General features: G+C 47.8%; 1 protein-coding gene across 4 annotated transcripts in view; it reads right to left on the bottom strand.

The window, feature by feature from the left end:
- The window catches only part of LOC137531799 (uncharacterized), a 193,204-nt gene that overhangs the window by 67,406 nt on the left and 102,817 nt on the right, over positions 1-22,981 (bottom strand). For 2 of the 4 annotated variants that reach the window (XM_068251762.1, XM_068251760.1), the window contains exon 1: positions 195-731. The exons of 1 other annotated variant lie outside the window; for it this stretch is intronic. Coding sequence is in view for 1 of the 3 variants with exons in the window: in XM_068251763.1 (XP_068107864.1) it covers positions 764-843 (80 nt within the window). In the remaining 2 variants the exon portion in view is untranslated. Of the gene's footprint in view, positions 1-194; positions 732-763; positions 947-22,981 lie in introns of those variants that run through there. One more of the 4 variants, XM_068251763.1, reaches the window with a different exon arrangement.

A 22,981-nucleotide genomic window follows, 5' to 3' on the forward strand; every position in this document is an offset into this window, starting at 1 on the left:
TGACACTTATAGGCAGCACAGCAGACAGGGACGATTAGAGGCATCACACGAAGCATCGAGGAGCCAGCAGCACGTTTGTCAGCCGAGAGGACGTCATTACTTGTGCCCGCAGCGCCCCCTGGTGGCCGTGGTAAAGTAACCTTGTTGTGAAAGTGTTTTATGGATTTTGGTTGAATGTGTTACTACATAGCTACCCCGTGTGGTGCAGCGAATAGGCAGAGGGGTGGAAAGACGATAATTCCCCTGAACTCTCCGGGCGGCCCTTTTCCTGCAGGTGTTCATGTGTATGAGACTCTGATGGGGAGGGGTTAGTGACGTCACCTGTCCCCGCTGCCAATACTCTGCAGCACGGGGGAATATCTGTTACCTCTGATTACCTATACTGGGGATCTTCTGGCTACATATATTGGGGAGTCAGTATATGGTGCAATCAATCCATCATCAGTATAATACATGCAGGGTCTTGTCATAAGACAGATTGCAATATACCCTGCATGTATTATACTGACGATGGTTCGCAGCATATGAACTGGCTTTCTGGCAGTAACTACACTGGCAGTAACCTAGGTGGCCGCTGTATCTCCTCTCCCTGAACCTTATTGCTCATTGGATGATCATTTGGCTCGTGAGAACTTTCATCTGAGTTGAATACTGCAGGGGAGCGCTGAAAACATTTCATTTCTTCTATAGAAACGTGTTTACATACAGCAATATAAGAATCCTAGGCTGTCAGCAGCATAATAGTTATTATAGAAAGAATAACATGAATAGTGAGAGCCACAGCGGGCTGCACGTGTCCATACAGCTCGAGGCATCCACAGCATGGCAGCTACTCGGCCACATCCTCCGCGGACACACGAGCGACAGGCAGGCGAAGGTGGTGGACGTGTCTCTGGTCTGGTCTCTGCTCAGGCGACAGTGACATTTGTAGGCAGCAGACGGACGATTAGGCATCACACGAAGCATCGAGGAGCCAGCAGCCCGTTTGTCAGCCAAGAGGACGTCATTACTTGTGTCCGCAGCGCCCCCTAGTGGCCGTGGTAGAGTAACCTTATTGTGTGCTATGTGATTTATGTCGTTTTGGGTTTTTTTGAATGTGTAAATACATAGCGACCCCCACCTGGTGCAGAGAATGGGCATCGGGAAATAAATATATATATATATTGGGCGTGGGGGATGGGATGCCGTACATCATCTGACTGCATCATCAGCCACGTGTCACCCCAGTTGCTGTGGTAACTGGGTAAACAATTTCTGTGGAAGGAGCAGCAGCTGTGGCAGCACAAGAGCTGGCCGCATTGTCCTGCCGCACTGTCAGGACTTAGGCCCTGTTCATATTATGTGCGTGTGGAAAACGTGCAGAACGCATGTAGTAAACGCACTGGAAAAACGCATGCGCAACGCGTTTTTGTAATGCGTTTGTATGCGTTTTTTCCTTATGCGTTTTTGATCATACCTGGAAGAGTCCTACACTTCCGACGAGAAACGCACCTCCGAATACGCATACAAAAACGCATGCCATGCGTTTTTAGTGCGCGCCCATTGACTTTCATTATAATGCGTTTCTGTGCGCGACGCACAGAAATGCATCCAACTATGCGTTTCTGCCACGCATACGTTTGCCACGCGTATATGTGAACGAGGGCCATACCTTTGCATTGATTTTTCTGGCCCTCGCAAAACGCACACAAAACGCGTACCTTAAAAACGGACACAAACGCGTGCAGTGTGAACGGGGCCTAATACTCAGGCATTCCTGTATAGCAGGGGTGCCCACACTTTTTCGGCTCACGAGCTACTTTAAAATTCGCAGAGGCCAGGAGATCTACCAATGTTTCAAATGCACCCCCCCCCCCCCCCGGGAATGTAGTTAGGTATAGGTCCCTTCAGTATAGGTTAGCCGGGTATAGGTCCCTTCAGTATAGATTAGCCGGGTATATGTGCCTTCAGTATAGATTAGCCGTTATATGTGCCTTCAGTATAGGTTAGCTGGGTATAGGTCCCTTCAGTATAGGTTAGCCGGGTATAGGTCCCTTCAGTATAGGTTAGCCGGGTATAGGTCCCTTCAGTATAGGTTAGCCGGGTATAGGTCCCTTCAGTATAGGTTAGCTGGGTATAGGTCCCTTCAGTATAGGTTAGCTGGGTATAGGTCCCTTCAGTATAGGTTAGCCGGGTATAGGTCCCTTCAGTATAGGTTACCTGGGTATAGGGCCGGTGTCTTCCCGCGGTGGCGTCCAGATCTTCAGGCCTGGCTCCGGTGGGCAGCGTGAGTGGAGTCGGAACTCGGAAGTTTTCCGCCTCTCCTCCCCTGATTGGCTGCGCGCCACGCCTCTCCTTTCCTGATTGGCTGCGCGCCTCTCCTCCCCTGATTGGCCAGGCTCTCTCCTCCCCTCCCCTGATTGGCCAGGCTCTCTCCTCCCCTTCCCGATTGGCCAGGCTCTCTCCTCCTCTCCGCTGATTGGCCAGGCTCTCTCCTCCAGCGGCCAGCAGCAGAAACTGTGTTATACAGCTGCTGGCTGCTAAATTCAATGGGACGCGGCCAAGAGGCCGCGATCTACCGATCAGGCGGTCGCGATCTACCGGTAGATCGCGATCGACCTATTGGGCACCCCTGCTGTATAGCAACAAGACCCCGCCTACTCCCTACAGGCATCTCACGGAGCAAAGAGTGATGAGCTTGCATCTCAGACATGAAACTGTGTCTGGAGCTTCACCTTGTGGCCGTCAGAGATATAACACGTCTGTGAAAAACAGTTTTAGGTAGGCACTCCGGATTATGAGATATCATTACCTACACGTAAAATAGATACAACTTAGAGATAGTTAGCTACATATATATATATATATATATATATATATATATATATATATATATATCCCCTGCAACATTCTGGTTTAGCTTTCCTGAACTGTGTTTCCTAAACGCTCATCTCCCACCGTGCAGGCGCTAAGTACAGCTCTTGCTTGCACAGTTCTACGGAGCCACGTGCACGGCTCCCTGCTACTGCACAGACGCGCACCCTACTGGCGCCCATGCAGTGCAACCATGCTTGTACATGGAGGGGATCGTGGCTGGGAGGAATAGAGACCTGGCAAGTAACTGAGAGGGTCAATCAGTCTCGGGAAGCCTGTGGAACATCCAGAGGCCTCCTTCTACAGTTCAGTTTAGATCTGAAAGGTTCCCGTGAATGACTCTATATCTAACCCTGCACATTCATAAGATGTTATGTGCATTTAAATATAAATTACACAATCCAGCAGAGGGAAAGAGTGTTCAATAAACAGCTAATTCACTATATGACCAAAGTGTATTGCTAGAAACAATTAATCGCACAGGAGTACAGGTACAATGTGCCACAATATGTGTGATGTTACCGGCGTGGTGACACTATACCACATGGGTAGTCTGAGAGGTGCTACCAGTAGGTGATAATATGAATTATGTTTAGCACTTACATTTATTGTACTGCATATATATTTTATTTATGTATATTAAAGGCGTGTATTGTCATTGCTTCATAGCCATCACCTGTTTTTCTGCACCTTATTGGTTTGCCACATGGATTGTTGTGCTATGTATTTTTCACAGGATTTATGACACCCTTACCCCTGATATGTGACCAGACTTTATTCTAATTATTACAATCACGTGGATTCATTGCTGGTGATTTGTTCTCAAATATTTTTATTTTACTTGTTGATTTTGGACTTAATAAAGATTGTACAGCAGGCCTGAACGATAAATCGACTGTAAACCAAAATCAAGATCCCAATTTCATAATCATAAAAGCGGCGATTTCTGCTATGACGTCATTACCGCATGGGGACGTTCGAAGAAGTGGCTTCAAACTTCCCACAAGTCCCGGTGTGTGCTTCCCGCAGTATCGGAAGCATTGGACATACCTTCTGACACAAGTCAAACGCTGTCTGTCCTCTAGCCATCTGTCGGATCTTGTGCACGGCATACTTCCTGGTTCTTGTATGTCACATGACATACAGGAAGTATGCCGGGCATGCAGGAGGCAAAGTGGATAGACGGGCAACGCTGGATTCGTGCTGGATGGTATGTCCAGCACTGTTGCCGTTTGGGGGACAGAGGGGGCATATAGAGAAACACAGAGCAGGCAAAGAGGATACACAGAGAGAGACAGAGCAGGCACAAAGAGAGACACAGAGGAGGCACAGAGAGAGAGACACAGAGGGTGCACAAAGAGAGACAGGCGCACAGAGAGACACAAAGGGGACACAGATAAAGACAAAGGAGGCACAAAAGGAGACAGAGGGTGCACAAAGAGAGACAGAGGGTGCAGAAAAAGAGACAGGGGGACAGAGAAACCCAGAGGGGCAACAAACAGGCACAGAGGGAAAACAAAGCTTTATTTGAAGGATACTGTGAATTGAAATTGTGCTTTCATACAGAAATCTCTCGATTTAAATTCTTCCTAAAATCGTACAGGCCTATTGGGTATTATACAACAGAGTTCCCCAATTTTGTCCTCAGGGGCGCCGCCAGGCACAAAGCAGACCAAGCAGACGCTTGGGGCCTCATGTTTTTAGGGGCCTCGGAGGCTCCATGACGTCATCATGATGTCACACTGTGCGCGCCGCAGCCTCGCTCCAGCCTGCCTGCATAATTTTCCGGCAGGCAGAGCAGGGCTACGGGAAGATGGCGTCCGAAGCCCTGTACTGGAGACTATTTGTGTCTAGAGTACAGGGCTTCGGCCACCATCTTTCCGGAGCCCTGCTATTCAATTCAGCGCGGGAGATATGCAGGAGGATCGTCTGGGGAGCTGCACACCAGAGGCCGGCCGGGTGAGGGGACTTCTGTCAGGTGAGTAAATGAAATGTGGCCCAAATTGTGTTTGTTTTCTGCTAAAATGTGGCCCAAATTGTGTTTGTTTTCTGCTAAAATGTGGCCCGAATTGCGTTTGTTTTCTGCTAAAATGTGGCCCAAATTGTGTTTGTTTTCTGCTAAAATGTGGCCCAAATTGCGTTTGTTTTCGGCTAAAACTGTAGTCATCAGAATTATTATTTTAGATAGATTATTATCATTATTATTATCATTGAATCATGTAGCGCCAACATATTCCATAGCGTTACACAAAGTAAGAAACAATCATGGGTATAAAATAATACAGACAACGGTGTACAGTCATATACAAAATACAGAGTTGGTACACTACACAGAATTGGCAATGACAGTGTGAAAATTAATATGAATAAATGTGTACCAAATTTCAAGACAGAAAAGGGTGAGAGAGCCCGGCCCTTGTGAGCTTACAATATAAGGAAATGGGGGGGGGGAACAAGAGGTGGGGTAGTATACAACATTCATACCTAGTAGCAGCGCGTTTAGGTTATCTAGTAGGAGTACAAATCAATATATAGGCTAATCAATATACAAAGCAATCAATATCATATATTAAAGCAACATAATGTACAGCTATATGCAATGGTCTCATACAGTGGTGTATACAAAATTACCGTATATACTCGCATATAAGCCGACCCGCATATAAGCCGACCCCCCCCCACTTTTACTTAACAAACCAGTAAAAAATGATTGACCCCCATATAAGCCGGGGGTAGGAAATGCTGGCCGTCTTATTCCCCTAGTGTGCCCCAGTATCGCTAGTATAGTGCCCAGTACAGCTAGTATAGTGCCCCAGTACAGCTAGTATAGTGCCCCAGTACAGCTAGTATAGTGCCCCAGTACAGCTAGCATAGTGCCCTAGTATAGCTAGTATAGTGCCCAGTATAGTTAGTATAGTGCCCCAGTATAGCTAGTATAGTGTCCATTATAGCTAATATAGTGCCCAGTGTAGCTAGTATAGTGCCCCAGTATAGCTAGTATAGTGCCCATTATAGCTAGTATAGTGCCCATTATAGCTAGTATAGTGCCCAGTGCAGCTAGTATAGTGCCCCAGTATAGCTAGTATAGTGCCCATTATAGCTAGTATAGTGCCCATTATAGCTAGTATAGTGCCTATTATAGCTAGTATAGTGCCCCAGTATAGCTAGTATAGTGCCCAGTATAGCTAGTATAGTGCCCCAGTATAGCTAGTATAGTGCCCCAGTATAGCTAGTATAGTGCCCCAGTATAGCTAGTATAGTACCCATTATAGCTAGTATAGTGCCCATTATAGCTAGTATAGTGCCCAGTGCAGCTAGTATAGTCTACTCATGAGGTTTAGGGGGCGGGGACCACCACCACCAACTAAGACACAGGCTCTCCCCTCCGATCTGATATACACCCTGCTCACCGTCAGTATGTGTAATATGCAATCAGCAGGGATCATCAATAAGCAGCCTCCTACTCAGTCCGCTTGTCACAAGTAAGGGCCCAATCAATCTCTCTATGGAGTATGCACCTCAAAGCAAACAAAGCTTCCAATGTGTAAAACCATACATTTAATATTTGCTGATTAAAAGTAATGCGCGTACATCATAAATTCTTTAAAAGTAACATGTCACAAGCCCCTGATGAGTCACGTGCTGTGACGAAACCGGTAGGGCGTGGCTTGGAGCAGCGAGTAGGACAACAAGTGCGAGAGACGCCGGAGACGCTGGAGACGAGAGCGAGCTGAGCCGTGGCCCTGGAGGGGAGATCGGTATTATGCTTGTGACATGTTACTTTTAAAGAATTTATGATGTACGCGCATTACTTTTAATCAGCAAATATTAAATGTATGGTTTTACACATTGGAAGCTTTGTTTGCTTTGAGGTGCATACTCCATAGAGAGATTGATTGGGCCCTTACTTGTGACAAGCGGACTGAGTAGGAGGCTGCTTATTGATGATCCCTGCTGATTGCATATTACACATACTGACGGTGAGCAGGGTGTATATCAGATCGGAGGGGAGAGCCTGTGTCTTAGTTGGTGGTGGTGGTCCCCGCCCCCTAAACCTCACGAGTAGAGTGTACATGGTTATGTTCACACCAGCGGGGTGCCAAAGTTTATATAGCAGTCTGCACTATCATTTTGTTTGTCTCTTTGAATTCTGAGGTGTTTCTATGCCCAGGACAAATCTTGTAGAAGCAAGTTCCCCCTATTGGATGCATGGACTGAGCGCAAGCTATTTGTTGAAGATATTCTTATACTGGACTGGTAACCGTATATAGCGCGCACCACCTATTACTACGTTTAATCCTGTAGCGCTGTTGATACTGTGGGTTTAAATTACAGCTAGTATAGTGCCCCAGTATAGCTAGTATAGTGCCCATTATAGCTAGTATAGTGCCCATTATAGCTAGTATAGTGCCCCAATATAGCTAGTATAGTGCCCCAGTTTAGCTAGTATAGTGCCCCAGTATCGCTAGTATAGTGCCCCAGTACCGCTAGTATAGTGCCCCAGTATCGCTAGGTAGTGCCCCAGTGCCCCCCCGCCTCCCCTCTCCCCCGAGCCGCCGCTGCTTTTACCTTAGCAGGCGCCGCTTCTTCTATTCCCCTCCTCTCTGGCTCCGTAGGACAGCAGCACTCTTCACGGTGGCTGCTGTGATCAGACAAGAAGCAGCGAAGAGCGCGGCTTCCTGTAGCGGCGGTTGCTATGGGAACCGCTCTCTCTCTCTACTGCAGCCGCCGTGAAGAGCGCTGCAGTGATTTACGGAGCCGGACAGGAGGGGAATAGAAGAAGCGGCGCCGGGCAGGTAATTGCAGCGGTAGCGGCGGCCGCGGGGAGGGGGGGGGGGCGGGGTGACAGTGCGGGGGGCTCGGACCACCATCGCCAGCACCAGACTCGCATACAAGCCGACCCCCCAACTTTTGACCCCCTTTTTGGGGGTCAAAAATTCGGCTTGTATGCGAGTATATACGGTAGATCACTCATAGATTTGGCTCATGAACATATATCTTCAAAGAGCAGCTGGATAATAGTCCTTATATTAGTACACAAGGAGCCAGTGCAAACAAAGCACACATGTCCAATCATGAAGAAAGCAGAATGATCAGTCAATAATGCAATCCAAGCAGCAGCCAAAGAGGAGAATCCTTTACCCTTTGAAAAAGGTAGTAATCCAGAACAGTGCTGTCAGGGTACTTGGATTGCATTATTGACTGATCACTCTGCCTGGTTCATGATTGGACATTTATGCTTTGTTCACACTGGCTCTTTGTGTACTAATATAAGGACTACCATATTATCCTGCTGCTCTTTGAAGATACTGTATATGTTCATGAGCCACATCTATGAGTGATCTAATTTTGTATATGTTACGGCCAGAACCCGAAGTTTGGCCAGAACTAGAAGTGGCCGGCCACTTCGGGTTCTGGCCGGCCAATGTGCGAACTGGCCGCTGCGCTGCGGCCAATGTGAGAAATGCAACAATTCCTGTAAAGTTAATGGGATGTTGTGGCCGCAGCGCAGCGGGCAAATGTATCACACATCTTTACTTTATTCAATGACATTAAGCCGACCGGCTTTTTCCCCGCTTTCTCTCTTCCCCTCGCCTCTCTCTCCTCCCCTCGCCTCTCTCTCTCTTCCTTCTCTTATGGGCAGCCGGGCGGGGGACACGCGTGTCCAGAAGAGTCGTTCGTCGTGTCAGGAGAGCAGAGCGGGGAGGCTGCAGACATCGCTTCTGCCAGCACCCGCTCTGCAAGAACGGCAGGATTCCCCTGCCGCGACGAACGACTCCGGAGGGACACGCGTGTCCCCCGCCCGGCTGCCCATAAGAGAAGAAGAGAGAGAGGCGGGGGGGGGGGGGAGGAGAGAGAGGCGGGGGGGGGAGGAGAGAGGCAGAGAAAAAGCCGGGCGGCTTAATGTCATTGAATAAAGTAAAGATGTGTGATACATTTGCCCGCTGCGCTGCGGCCACAACATCCCATTAACCTTACAGGAATTGTTGCATTTCTCACATTGGCCGCAGCGCAGCGGCCAGTTCGCACATTGGCCGGCCAGAACCCGAAGTGGCCGGCCACTTCTAGTTCTGGCCAAACTTCGGGTTCTGGCCGTAACATATACACCACTGTATGAGACCATTGTATATAGCTGTACATTATGTTGCTTTATTATATGATATTGATTGCTTTATATATTGATTAGCCTGATGCTGTACGCTTCTCTGTTCTCACAATTTGCTGACGAAAGCTGATCACAATATATTTTATTGCATCTATACATGGTGCACTGGTCATTTATATATTTAGTTTGAATGAAATCAAATAAAGATGTGTGAGCTTCCTGCTGCAGTAAAAATATGGAGTCATCCACTTTGCTCTGATGGCCTACAGCGAGGAGAGGTGACTGTCTGTTAGGCTACCTCGACTGCCCACCTCCTCTGTAGACCCCTCTGTGATTGAGGAGCTGGGTGGAGGACATCACCTCTTCCAGGGGTCCCACAGGTGCACCACTGCAGTTTGAGTACCGCTCTTAGAAGAGTCAATGCCATGTTGTGATTTCACCAGGATTACTCCGGAGCTGTCTTTGTGCTGTGGTGCATCTCTGGAAGCTGTAGTCATCAGAATTATTATTTTAGATAGATTATTATTATTATTATCATTGAATCACTTAGCGCCAACATATTCCATAGCGTTGCACAAAGTAAGAAACAATCATGGGGTATAAAATAATACAGACAATGGTATACAGCCATATACGAAATACAGAGTTGGTACAAAACACAGAATTGGTAATGACAGTGTCAAATTAATATGAATAAATGTGTACCAAATTTTAAGACAGAAAAGGGTGGAAGAGCCCGGCCCTTGTGAGCTTACAATATAAGGAAATGGGTGGAGGGGGGACAAGAGGTGGGGTAGTATACAACATTCATACCTAGTAGCAGTGTGTTTAAGTTATCTAGTTGGAGTACAACTTGGCCAGAGGTAAATATTTACCTACCGCGATCCTGCGCAGGTGCACTAGTGGCTTTCTGTTTGGGTTAAGGCAAAAATAGCCGAACCAGATCGGATCAGCTCTACTGTGCAGGCGCGAGTCTTTTGCGTCTGCGTAGTAGAGCGGATCCGATGGGGTTTGGCTATTTCTGCCTCACCTGAAAGAAGCGTTGCTACTGGGCCAACGCTGGATCCCAGAGATGTAAGTCTATCTTAGCTTGTCAAGCTTATGGGGGTGGGGGGCTTCGGGGAAGCCTGCCTGGATTCATGCTGTCTTCAGTGGTCGGGGAAACCTCATTGAGACCCTGAGGCTTCCCCCTCCTGAGGTAAATATCCCCCCGAGGGTTTTTTTCTTTTTAAGTTAAAGAGTCTCTTTAATTATATTAGATTTTTGCTCTTTCGGAGCTTAAAAATGTAACATAGATAAGGTAAAAACAGGTAAAAAAGCTTTGTGAATCATACCCACATAGGTCATCACATGTGTGCAGTTTTTCTTTATACTTTTACAGACAGGTTCCCTTTTCATTCTTTATAACATTTTTTTATAGCTCAAGTCTGTTAAAATGGCTCATAATGTTTTTCCCTACCACACTAATTTGTGGTGGAAGCCACTTATGATATAGCTTAGCTTTGAACCTCATTTGTGAGGAGAACATGGCCACTGCTTTTGTTTGCAAAGTCCTTCCATTCCTATTTTTTGTTTGCAGTTATGTACCTCCTTCCAAGAGATATTAATCCATTGTACTCTCTGTGAGCTCTACAAAGACATCTACAAGGCTGCCTGAGTGTCTGGCATTGAGCTGTAATGTAAGCAAACTGCAGAAGCAGTGATAACCTTTTAGTGTCCCAAGTAACCCATCAGACCTCACTCAAGCATCAGCCTTGCAGGCAAGGTCTCAAAATGCTAGAAGGGAGTCACAATGAACAGACAGATTCTGCAATATAAAAGTAAGCTTGAAGAAGAATTCTACTTTGTATTATGTTTTTTTTTTCAATTCTTTGACAAGGTGCCAAAAAAAAACCCTTCTTTGCAATGTGTGTAAAGTTCCGTTAATTACATAAAAAAAACATTGAGATCAATTTGAATAATTTGGTTAAATCCTACAGGCTGGTACACACTTTTGATTATGATTGGCCAATTACTGACCAATGTCACCACTCCCATGTAGTATGAGGGTCATTAGATATTGAATGCTATGAGCAGATTGTGTGGGTAGGCCCTCATACTACATGGAGGGGGTAAAATTGGTCAGTAATTGGTCAATCATAATAGAAAATGTGTACCAGACTAAGGCCTCTTTTCCATGGGTAGTTGATAGACAGTGAAATGCCTCTCAAACTCTCACAACTGCTTCCTGCTGCCTGGCAACTGCTCACTGCTACCTGACAACTGCTTGCTGAGCACACAGTTCAACTGCCCATGAAAAAGAGGCCATAATGCAGGTTTCAAAGCTCAGGCCGCTTCATATATTCCCAGTGCATCAACTGCATCAAAGAGCATAAAAAACAATAACCTTAGATGACCAAAATAAAACATATGATAACCGGTTCAGCCCCACTGTGTTGAAAATCTCATGCATTCGAGCAACGTTCACCTCCCATTCATTCGCCAATAACTTTATCACTACTTATCACAAAGAATTGATCTATATCTCGATTTTTCCGCCACCAATTAGGCTTTCTTTGGGTGGTACATTTTGCTAAGAATTATTTTTTTCGAAATCCATTTTAACAGGAAGATTAAGAAAGAAATGAAAAAAAAATTCATTATTTCTCAGTTTTTGGCCATTATCGTTTGAAATTAATATATGCTACCATAATTAAAACTCCTGTATTTTATCTGCCCATTTATCCCGGTTATTACACCGTTTAAATGATGTCCCTATCACCATTTATGGCACCAATATTTTATTTAGAAATAAAGGTGCATTTTTCCAATTTGTGTCCACCATATAGAGTCCATTGTATATAGCTGTACATTATGTTGCTTTATTATATGATATCGATTGCTTTATATATTGATTAGCCTGATGCTGTACGCTTCTCTGTTCTCACAATTTGCTGACGAAAGCTGATCACAATATATTTGATTGCATCTATACATGGTCATTGTTTTTTTATATATTTAGTTTGAATGAAATCAAATAAAGATGTGTGAGCTTCCTGCTGCAGTAAAAATGTGGAGTCATCCACTTTCCTCTGATGGCCTACAGCGAGGAGAGGTGACCGTCTGTTAGGCTACCTCGACTGCCCACCTCCTCTGTAGACCCCTCTGTGATTGAGGAGCTGGGTGGAGGACATCACCTCTTCCAGGGGTCCCACAGGTGCACCACTGCAGTTTGAGCACCGCTCTTAGAAGAGTCAATGCCATGTTGTGATTTCACCAGGATTACTCCGGAGCTGTCTTTGTGCTGTGGTGCACCTTTGGAAGCTGTAGTCATCAGAATTATTATTTTAGATAGATTATTATTATCATTATTATTATTATTATTGAATCATTTAGCGCCAACATATTCCATAGCGTTGCACAAAGTAAGAAACAATCATGGGTATAAAATAATACAGACAACGGTATACAGATATATATACGAAATACAGAGTTGGTGCAAAACACAGAATTGGTAATGACAGTGTCAAAATTAATAATGAATAAATGTGTACCAAATTTCAAGACAGAAAAGGGTGAGAGAGCTCGGCCCTTGCGAGCTTACAATATAAGGAAATGGGGGGGACAAGAGGTGGGTTAGTATACAACATTCATACCTAGTAGCAGTGTGTTTAGGTTATCTAGTAGGAGTACAAATCAATATACAGGCTAATCAATATACAAAGCAATCAATATCATATATTAAAGCAACATAATGTACAGCTATATGCAATGGTCTCATACGATGGTGTATACAAAATTAGATCACTCATAGATTTGGCTCATGAACATATATCTTCAAAGAGCAGCTGGATAATAGTCCTTATATTAGTACACAAGGAGCCAGTGCGAACAAAGCACAAAGCATAAATGTCCAATCATGAACAAAGCAGAATGATCAGTCAATAATGCAATCCAAGCAGCAGCCAAGGAGGAGAATCCTTTACCCTTTTAAAAAGGTAGTAATCCAGAACAGTGCTGTCAGGGTACTTGGTTTGCATTATTGACTGATCACTCTGCCTGGTTCATGATTGGACATTTATGCTTTGTTCACACTGGCTCTTTGTGTACTAATATAAGGACTACCGTATTATCCTGCTGCTCTTTGAAAATGTATGTTGATGAGACACATCTATAAGTGATCTAATTTTGTATACACCACTGTATGAGACCATTGTATATAGATGTACATTATGTTGCTTTATTATATAATATTGATTGCTTTGTATATTGATTAGCCTGATGCTGTACGCTTCTCTGTTCTCACAATTTGCTGACGAAAGCTGATCACAATATATTTGATTGCATCTATACATGGTGCACTGGTCATTTATATATTTAGTTTGAATGAAATCAAATAAAGATGTGTGAGCTTCCTGCTGCAGTAAAAATATGGAGTCATACACTTTGCTCTGATGGCCTACAGCGAGGAGAGGTGACCGTCTGTTAGGCTACCTCGACTGCCCACCTCCTCTGTAGACCCCTCTGTGATTGAGGAGCTGGGTGGAGGACATCACCTCTTCCAGGGGTCCCACAGGTGCACCACTGCAGTTTGAGCACCGCTCTTAGAAGAGTCAATGCCATGTTGTGATTTCACCAGGATTACTCCGGAGCTGTCTTTGTGCTGTGGTGCACCTCTGGAAGCTGTAGTCATCAGAATTAGTATTTTAGATAGATTATTATTATTATTATCATTGAATCATTTAGCGCCAACATATTCCATAGCGTTGCACAAAGTAAGAAACAATCATGGGGTATAAAATAATACAGACAATTGTATACAGCCATATATACGAAATACAGAGTTGGTACAAAACACAGAATTGGTAATGACAGTGTCAAAATTAATAATGAATAAATGTGTACCAAATTTCAAGACAGAAAAGGGTGAGAGAGCCCGGCCCTTGCGAGCTTACAATATAAGGAAATGGGGGGGACAAGAGGTGGGTTAGTATACAACATGCATACCTAGTAGCAGTGTGTTTAGGTTATCTAGTAGGAGTACAAATCAATATACAGGCTAATCAATATACAAAGCAATCAATATCATATATTAAAGCAACATAATGTACAGCTATATGCAATGGTCTCATACAATGGTGTATACAAAATTAGATCACTCATAGATTTGGCTCATGAACATATATCTTTAAAGAGCAGCTGGATAATAGTCCTTATATTAGTACACAAGGAGCCAGTGCGAACAAAGCACAAAGCATAAATGTCCAATCATGACAATCATGAACAAAGCAGAATGATCAGTCAATAATGCAATCCAAGCAGCAGCCAAGGAGGAGAATCCTTTACCCTTTGAAAAAGGTAGTAATCCGGAACAGTGCTGTCAGGGTACTTGGATTGCATTATTGACTGATCACTCTGCCTGGTTCATGATTGGACATTTATGCTTTGTTCACACTGGCTCTTTGTGTACTAATATAAGGACTACTGTATTATCCTGCTGCTCTTTGAAGATATATGTTGATGAGACACATCTATGAGTGATCTAATTTTGTATACACCACTGTATGAGACCATTGTATATAGATGTAAATTATGTTCTTCTTCTTATTATTATTATTTAGTATTTATATAGCGCCGACATATTACGCAGCGCTGTACAGTGTATATATATATCTTGTCACTAACTGTCCCTCAAAGGAGCTCACAATCTAATCCCTACCATTGCCATATGTCTATATTATGTAGTGTAAGTACTGTAGTCTAGGGCCAATTTTTAGGGGGAGCCAATTAACTTATCCGTATGTTTTTTTGGGAATGTGGGAGGAAACTGGAGTGCCCGGAGGAAACCCACGCAGACACGGAGAGAACATACAAACTCTTTGCAGATAGTGCCCTGGCTGGGATTCGAAATAGGGACCCAGCGCTGCAAGGCGAGAGAGCTAACCACTAGAGTTGGGCCGAACCTCCGATTTTCGGTTCGCGAACCGGGTTCGCGAACTTTCGCGAAAGGTTCGGTTCGCGTTAAAGTTCGCGAACCGCAATAGACTTCAATGGGGATGCGAACTTTGAAAAAAAAAATTAATTATGCTGGCCACAAAAGTGATGGAAAAGATGTTTCAAGGGGTCTAACACCTGGAGGGGGGGATGGCGGAGTGGGATACATGCCAAAAGTCCCCGGGAAAAATCTGGATTTGACGCAAAGCAGCGTTTTAAGGGCAGAAATCACATTGAATGTTAAATGACAGGCCTAAAGTGCTTTCAAACATCTTGCATGTGTATACATCAATCAGGTAGTGTAATTAAGGTACTGCTTCACACTGACGCACCAAACTCATCGTGTAACGCACCGCAAACAGCTGTTTGTGTAGTGACGGCCGTGCTGGACTGGTGCGCACCATGGCGAGAGTGCAGGTTTTGGTGGCTTTACAGCCCATATGGTCAGTCACCTGGCTGATGTAGCTGAATGACAGAACAGTGACTGTCCAGCTGATCAAATTTGGTCTGACCACAATGAGGCAACGACCTTATTATCGTGGGTGTGCCCCCCGAGACACTCATCTAGGCGCCGGTCATTGCTCCATTGTGATACGCAAGCCCCTTCACCACGGCAAGGTAATGATCACGAAGGGGAATGGGCGCATGTTCATGCCTTTTCTTTTGTTGTTGCAGCTGCCCGCAGTGCAGCCAGAAAAATTAGGCAGTCATGTACACGCACCCGAAAAATTATTACAGCGGCCGCTGCTAGCAGCGGCCTAAAAAATTCAGCAATCCGCCTGGAGTCCCGGACCCTGTTGGTGGTGGCGGAGAAGGTAGTGAAGCGGCCTGCAGGCAGACATGCTGTGTGGAGGGACTGGGAGCGACTTAGTCTTCTTGGGGCAGGCCAGGCAGCCAGTCACACGGCGTGCAGGCAGAGATGCTGTATGTGCGGGGACTGACTTAGTCTTGGGGCGGGCAGCAGCCCTCCGGGATCCATGCCTCATTCATTTTTATAAAGGTGAGGTACTTAACACTTTTGTGACTTAGGCGACTTCTCTTCTCTGTGACAATGCCTCCAGCTGCGCTGAAGGTCCTTTCTGAGAGGACGCTTGCGGCAGGGCAGGAGAGAAGTTGGATGGCAAATTGGGACAGCTCTGGCCACAGGTCAAGCCTGCGCACCCAGTAGTTCAAGGGTTCCTCATCGCTGTTCACAGCAGTGTCTACATCCACACTTAAGGCCAGGTAGTCGGCTACCTGCCGTTCCAGGCGTTGGTGGAGGGTGGATCCGGAAGGGCTACGGCGAGGCGTTGGACTAAAGAACGTCCGCATGTCCGACATCACCATGAGATCGCTGGAGCGTCCTGTCTTTGACTGCGTGGACACGGGAGGAGGATTAGTGGCAGTGGTACCTTGCTGGCGTTGTGCCGTCACATCACCCTTAAAGGCATTGTAAAGCATAGTTGACAGCTGGTTCTGCATGTGCTGCATCCTTTCCACCTTCCGGTGAGTTGGTAACAGGTCCGCCACTTTGTGCCTGTACCGAGGGTCTAGTAGTGTGGCCACCCAGTACAGCTCATTCCCCTTGAGGTTTTTTATACGGGGGTCCCTCAACAGGCAGGACAGCATAAAAGACGACATCTGCACAAAGTCGGATCCAGTACCCTCCATCTCCTCTTGCTCTTCCTCAGTGACGTCAGGTAAGTCAACCTCCTCCCCCCAGCCGCGAACAATACCACGGGAAGGTTGCGCAGCACAAGCCCCCTGCGACGCCTGCTGCGGTTGTTCTCCTGCCGCTGTCCCCTCCTCCTCCTCCTCCTCCCCCAAAGAAACACCTTGCTCATCATCCTCTGAGTCTGACTCATCTTCTGCACATGACCTCTCTTCTTCCTCCTCCTCCCCCCTCTGTGCTGCCGCAGGTGTTGAGGAAACAGCTGGGTCTGATGAAAATTGGTCCCATGCCTGTTCCTGCCGTAACGGTTCCTGGTCACGCTCATTCGCAGCTTCATCCGCCACTCTACGCACAGCACGCTCCAAGAAGTACGCGTAGGGAATTAAGTCGCTGATGGTGCCCTCACTGCGGCTCACCAGGTTGGTCACCTCCTCAAACGGCCGCATGAGCCTGCATGCATTTTTCATCATTGTCCAGTTGTCGGGCCAGAACATCCCCATCTTCCCAGACTGTTTCGTTCTACTCCAGTTGTAGAGGTACTGGGTGACGGCTTTCTTCTGTTCTAGCAGGCGGGAGAACATGAGGAGGGTCGAGTTCCAGCGAGTGGGGCTATCGCAAATGAGGCGTCTCACCGGCATGTTGTTTTTACGCTGAATTTCTGCAAATCGTGCCATGGCTGTGTAAGAGCGCCTCAAATGCCCACAGAACTTCCTGGCCTGCTTCAGGACATCCGCTAAGCCAGGGTACTTTGCCACAAATCTTTGAACCACCAGATTCATGACATGTGCCATGCAGGGTATGTGTGTCAGCTTCCCCATATGCAAAGCGGCAAGCAGATTGCTGCCGTTGTCGCACACCACGTTGCCTATCTCCAGGTGGTGCGGGGTCAGCCACTCATCCACCTGTTTCTTAAGAGCAGCCAGGAGAGCTGCTCCAGTGTGACTCTCCGCTTTGAGACAAGCCATGTCTAAGATGGCGTGACACCGTCGTACCTGGCATGCAGCATAGGCCCTGCGGAGCTGGGGCTGTGTAGCTGGAGAGGAGAACTGCCACTCAGCCAAGGAGGAGGAGGAGGACAGCGAAGAGCATGTAGCAGGAGGAGAGGAGGTGGCAGGAGGCCTGCCTGCAAGCCGTGGAGGTGTCACAATTTGGTCCGCCGCTTTCTGCTTGCCATCGTTCACCACCAGGTTCACCCAATGGGCTGTGTAGGTAATGTAGCGGCCCTGCCCGTGCTTGGCAGACCAGGCATCCGTGGTCAGGTGTACCCTTGACCCAACGCTCTTCGCAAGAGATGACACCACTTGCCTCTCAACTTCACGGTGCAGTTGGGGTATGGCCTTTCTGGAAAAATAAGTGCGGCCTGGCATCTTCCACTGCGGTGTTCCGATGGCCACAAATTTACGGAAGGCCTCAGAGTCCACCAGCCGGTATGGTAACAGCTGGCGAGCTAACAGTTCCGCCACGCCAGCTGTCAGACGCCGGGCAAGGGGGTGACTGGCCAAAAGTGGCTTCTTCCGCTCAAACATTTCCTTCACGGACACCTGACTGCTGCTGTGGGCAGAGGAGCAGGAACCGCTCAAGGGCAGAGGCGGAGTGGAGGAGGGTGCCTGTGAAGGTGCAAGGGAGAGAGCGGCATAAGCAGATGATGCACCTGAAGGAGGAAGAGGAGAAGGAGGGTGACTTTGCTTTTGTGTGCTGCTGCTGCTTTTGCTCAGGTGGCCATCCCATTGCTGTTTGTGCCTTTTCTGCAGGTGCCTTCGTAAGGCACTTGTCCCTACGTGAGTGTTGGCCTTTCCACGGCTCAATTTTTGTTGGCAGAGCGAACAGATGGCTTTGGTCCGATCTGAGGCACACACATTAAAAAATTTCCACACCGCTGAGCCACCCTGGGATGTGGGCACCTCAGCAGCTGATGCTGAAGGGCAAGTTGGCTGGCTGTACATAGGTGGCGAATCTGGCGATACATGGTGCCGGACTCTGCCACCAGCTGTTTCTGACGAAGAGCTGCCCCAGCTTCTTTCAGCAACTTCTATCCTCCTACTACTCTCTGACTCCCCCTCTGAACTGTCCCCCTCTTCATCTCCTCTATTGGGAACATACAGAGGATCCCTATCATCGTCATCATCGTAATCATCCTGCCCAGCTTCGCTTGCCTCAGAAAAATCCAAATGTGTAGGTCCTTCATCCTCCTTACACGTTACATCCATAGTGTTGTCGCGTAACGCAGACATATGAGCTGGTGAAAATTCATCTGGCTGTAACAATGGCTGTGCATCAGTGATTTTACCACCACTAAATAATTCTTGCGAAGTGTCAAATGCAGCGGAAGTGGTGCTAGTAGTAGCGCTGGTGGCTGAGCAAGATGAGGTGTTCTGTGTCGCTAAATACTCAACCACGTCCTGACAATCTTGGGAGGTGATGGGACGTGCCTTCTTCCGAGCACTGTACTGTGGGCCAGGTCCACACGAAATTACATTTACACGACCTCGCGCAGACCTGCCGGGTGGCCTTCCTCTGCCTCTGCCACTACCTCTTCCTCTTCCTCTACCTGTTTTGTCCATATCGGGTATGCACGGAGTGGTATATCACACTGCGTGCACTCACGTAGGTAGGTGGGTTCACTTAACTGCACAGGTATGCGCACTGATGCGGTGGGTTCACTGAACAGTACAGGTATACAGTGGCGGGTTCACTGAACACAACAGGTATGCAGTGGCGTGTTCACTAAACAGGTATACAGTGGCAGGTCCACTGAACAGAACAGGTATACAGTGGCAGGTCCACTGAACAGAACAGGTATACAGTGGCGGGTCCACTGAACAGAACAGGTATACAGTGGCGGGTTCACAGAACAGGTATGCAGTGGCAGGTTCACTGAACACAACAGGTATGCAGTGGCGTGTTCACTAAACAGGTATACAGTGGCAGGTCCACTGAACAGAACAGGTATACAGTGGCGGGTTCACAGAACAGGTATACAGTGGCGGGTCCACTGAACAGAACAGGTATACAGTGGCGGGTTCACAGAACAGGTATGCAGTGGCAGGTTCACTGAACACAACAGGTATGCAGTGGCGTGTTCACTAAACAGGTATACAGTGGCAGGTCCACTGAACAGAACAGGTATACAGTGGCGGGTTCACAGAACAGGTATACAGTGGCGGGTCCACTGAACAGAACAGGTATACAGTGGCGGGTTCACAGAACAGGTATACAGTGGCGGGTCCACTGAACAGAACAGGTATACAGTGGCGGGTTCACAGAACAGGTATACAGTGGCGGGTCCACTGAACAGAACAGGTATACAGTGGCGGGTTCACAGAACAGGTATACAGTGGCAGGATCACTGAACAGGTATGCAGTGGCAGGATCACAGTACAGGTATGCAGTGGGCTGAGGGCTCACTGAACAGAACAGGTATGCTGTGGCAGGATCACTGAACAGCTATGCAGTGGCAGGATCACAGTACAGGTATGCAGTGGGCTGAGGGCTCACTGAACAGAACAGGTATGCTGTGGCAGGATCACTGAACAGGTATGCAGTGGCAGGATCACAGTACAGGTATGCAGTGGGCTGGGGGCTCACTGAACAGAACAGGTATGCTGTGGCAGGATCACTGAACAGGTATGCAGTGGCAGGATCACAGTACAGGTATGCAGTGGGCTGAGGGCTCACTGAACAGAACAGGTATGCTGTGGCAGGATCACTGAACAGGTATGCAGTGGCAGGATCACAGTACAGGTATGCAGTGGGCTGAGGGCTCACTGAACAGAACAGGTATGCTGTGGCAGGATCACTGAACAGCTATGCAGTGGCAGGATCACAGTACAGGTATGCAGTGGGCTGAGGGCTCACTGAACAGAACAGGTATGCTGTGGCAGGATCACTGAACAGGTATGCAGTGGCAGGATCACAGTACAGGTATGCAGTGGGCTGAGGGCTCACTGAACAGAACAGGTATGCTGTGGCAGGATCACTGAACAGGTATGCAGTGGCAGGATCACAGTACAGGTATGCAGTGGGCTGGGGGCTCACTGAACAGAACAGGTATGCTGTGGCAGGATCACTGAACAGCTATGCAGTGGCAGGATCACAGTACAGGTATGCAGTGGGCTGAGGGCTCACTGAACAGAACAGGTATGCTGTGGCAGGATCACTGAACAGCTATGCAGTGGCAGGATCACAGTACAGGTATGCAGTGGGCTGAGGGCTCACTGAACAGAACAGGTATGCTGTGGCAGGATCACTGAACAGGTATGCAGTGGCAGGATCACAGTACAGGTATGCAGTGGGCTGAGGGCTCACTGAACAGAACAGGTATGCTGTGGCAGGATCACTGAACAGGTATGCAGTGGCAGTATCACAGTACAGGTATGCAGTGGGCTGAGGGCTCACTGAACAGAACAGGTATGCTGTGGCAGGATCACTGAACAGGTATGCAGTGGCAGGATCACAGTACAGGTATGCAGTGGGCTGAGGGCTCACTGAACAGAACAGGTATGCTGTGGCAGGATCACTGAACAGGTATGCAGTGGCAGGATCACAGTACAGGTATGCAGTGGGCTGAGGGCTCACTGAACAGAACAGGTATGCTGTGGCAGGATCACTGAACAGCTATGCAGTGGCAGGATCACAGTACAGGTATGCAGTGGGCTGAGGGCTCACTGAACAGAACAGGTATGCTGTGGCAGGATCACTGAACAGGTATGCAGTGGCAGGATCACAGTACAGGTATGCAGTGGGCTGAGGGCTCACTGAACAGAACAGGTATGCTGTGGCAGGATCACTGAACAGCTATGCAGTGGCAGGATCACAGTACAGGTATGCAGTGGGCTGAGGGCTCACTGAACAGAACAGGTATGCTGTGGCAGGATCACTGAACAGCTATGCAGTGGCAGGATCACAGTACAGGTATGCAGTGGGCTGAGGGCTCACTGAACAGAACAGGTATGCTGTGGCAGGATCACTGAACAGCTATGCAGTGGCAGGATCACAGTACAGGTATGCAGTGGGCTGAGGGCTCACTGAACAGAACAGGTATGCTGTGGCAGGATCACTGAACAGCTATGCAGTGGCAGGATCACAGTACAGGTATGCAGTGGGCTGAGGGCTCACTGAACAGAACAGGTATGCTGTGGCAGGATCACTGAACAGGTATGCAGTGGCAGGATCACAGTACAGGTATGCAGTGGGCTGAGGGCTCACTGAACAGAACAGGTATGCTGTGGCAGGATCACTGAACAGCTATGCAGTGGCAGGATCACAGTACAGGTATGCAGTGGGCTGAGGGCTCACTGAACAGAACAGGTATGCTGTGGCAGGATCACTGAACAGCTATGCAGTGGCAGGATCACAGTACAGGTATGCAGTGGGCTGAGGGCTCACTGAACAGAACAGGTATGCTGTGGCAGGATCACTGAACAGGTATGCAGTGGCAGGATCACAGTACAGGTATGCAGTGGGCTGAGGGCTCACTGAACAGAACAGGTATGCTGTGGCAGGATCACTGAACAGCTATGCAGTGGCAGGATCACAGTACAGGTATGCAGTGGGCTGAGGGCTCACTGAACAGAACAGGTATGCTGTGGCAGGATCACTGAACAGGTATGCAGTGGCAGGATCACAGTACAGGTATGCAGTGGGCTGAGGGCTCACTGAACAGAACAGGTATGCTGTGGCAGGATCACTGAACAGCTATGCAGTGGCAGGATCACAGTACAGGTATGCAGTGGGCTGAGGGCTCACTGAACAGAACAGGTATGCTGTGGCAGGATCACTGAACAGCTATGCAGTGGCAGGATCACAGTACAGGTATGCAGTGGGCTGAGGGCTCACTGAACAGAACAGGTATGCTGTGGCAGGATCACTGAACAGGTATGCAGTGGCAGGATCACAGTACAGGTATGCAGTGGGCTGAGGGCTCACTGAACAGAACAGGTATGCAGCCAGGAAGAAGTTAAGCCTAACTAATCTTTCCCTGAGAGACAGTCTGCAGCAGCTCGCCCTACTCTGACTAATGCAGGCACACGAGTGGCCGTAATGGCCGCCGCTGCCTGCCTTATATAAGGGGGGGTGGGGCTCCAGGGGCTAGTGTAGCCTAATTGGCTACACTGGGCCTGCTGACTGTGATGTAGAGGGTCAAAGTTGACCCTCAGGTGCATTATGGGGCGAACCGAACTTCTTCCGCAAAAGGTTCGCGTGCGGTACCCGCACGCGAACCACCTAAGTTCGCGCGAACCCCGTTCGCCGGCGAACCGTTCGGCCCAACTCTAACCACTACGCCACCGTGTTGCTTTATTATATGATATGATATCGATTGCTTTATATATTGATTAGCCTGATGCTGTACGCTTCTCTGTTCTCACAATTTGCTGACGAAAGCTGATCACAATATATTT

Source organism: Hyperolius riggenbachi, chromosome 9 (genome assembly GCF_040937935.1).
Source record: "Hyperolius riggenbachi isolate aHypRig1 chromosome 9, aHypRig1.pri, whole genome shotgun sequence".
Classification (NCBI taxonomy): Eukaryota; Metazoa; Chordata; class Amphibia; order Anura; family Hyperoliidae; genus Hyperolius; species Hyperolius riggenbachi.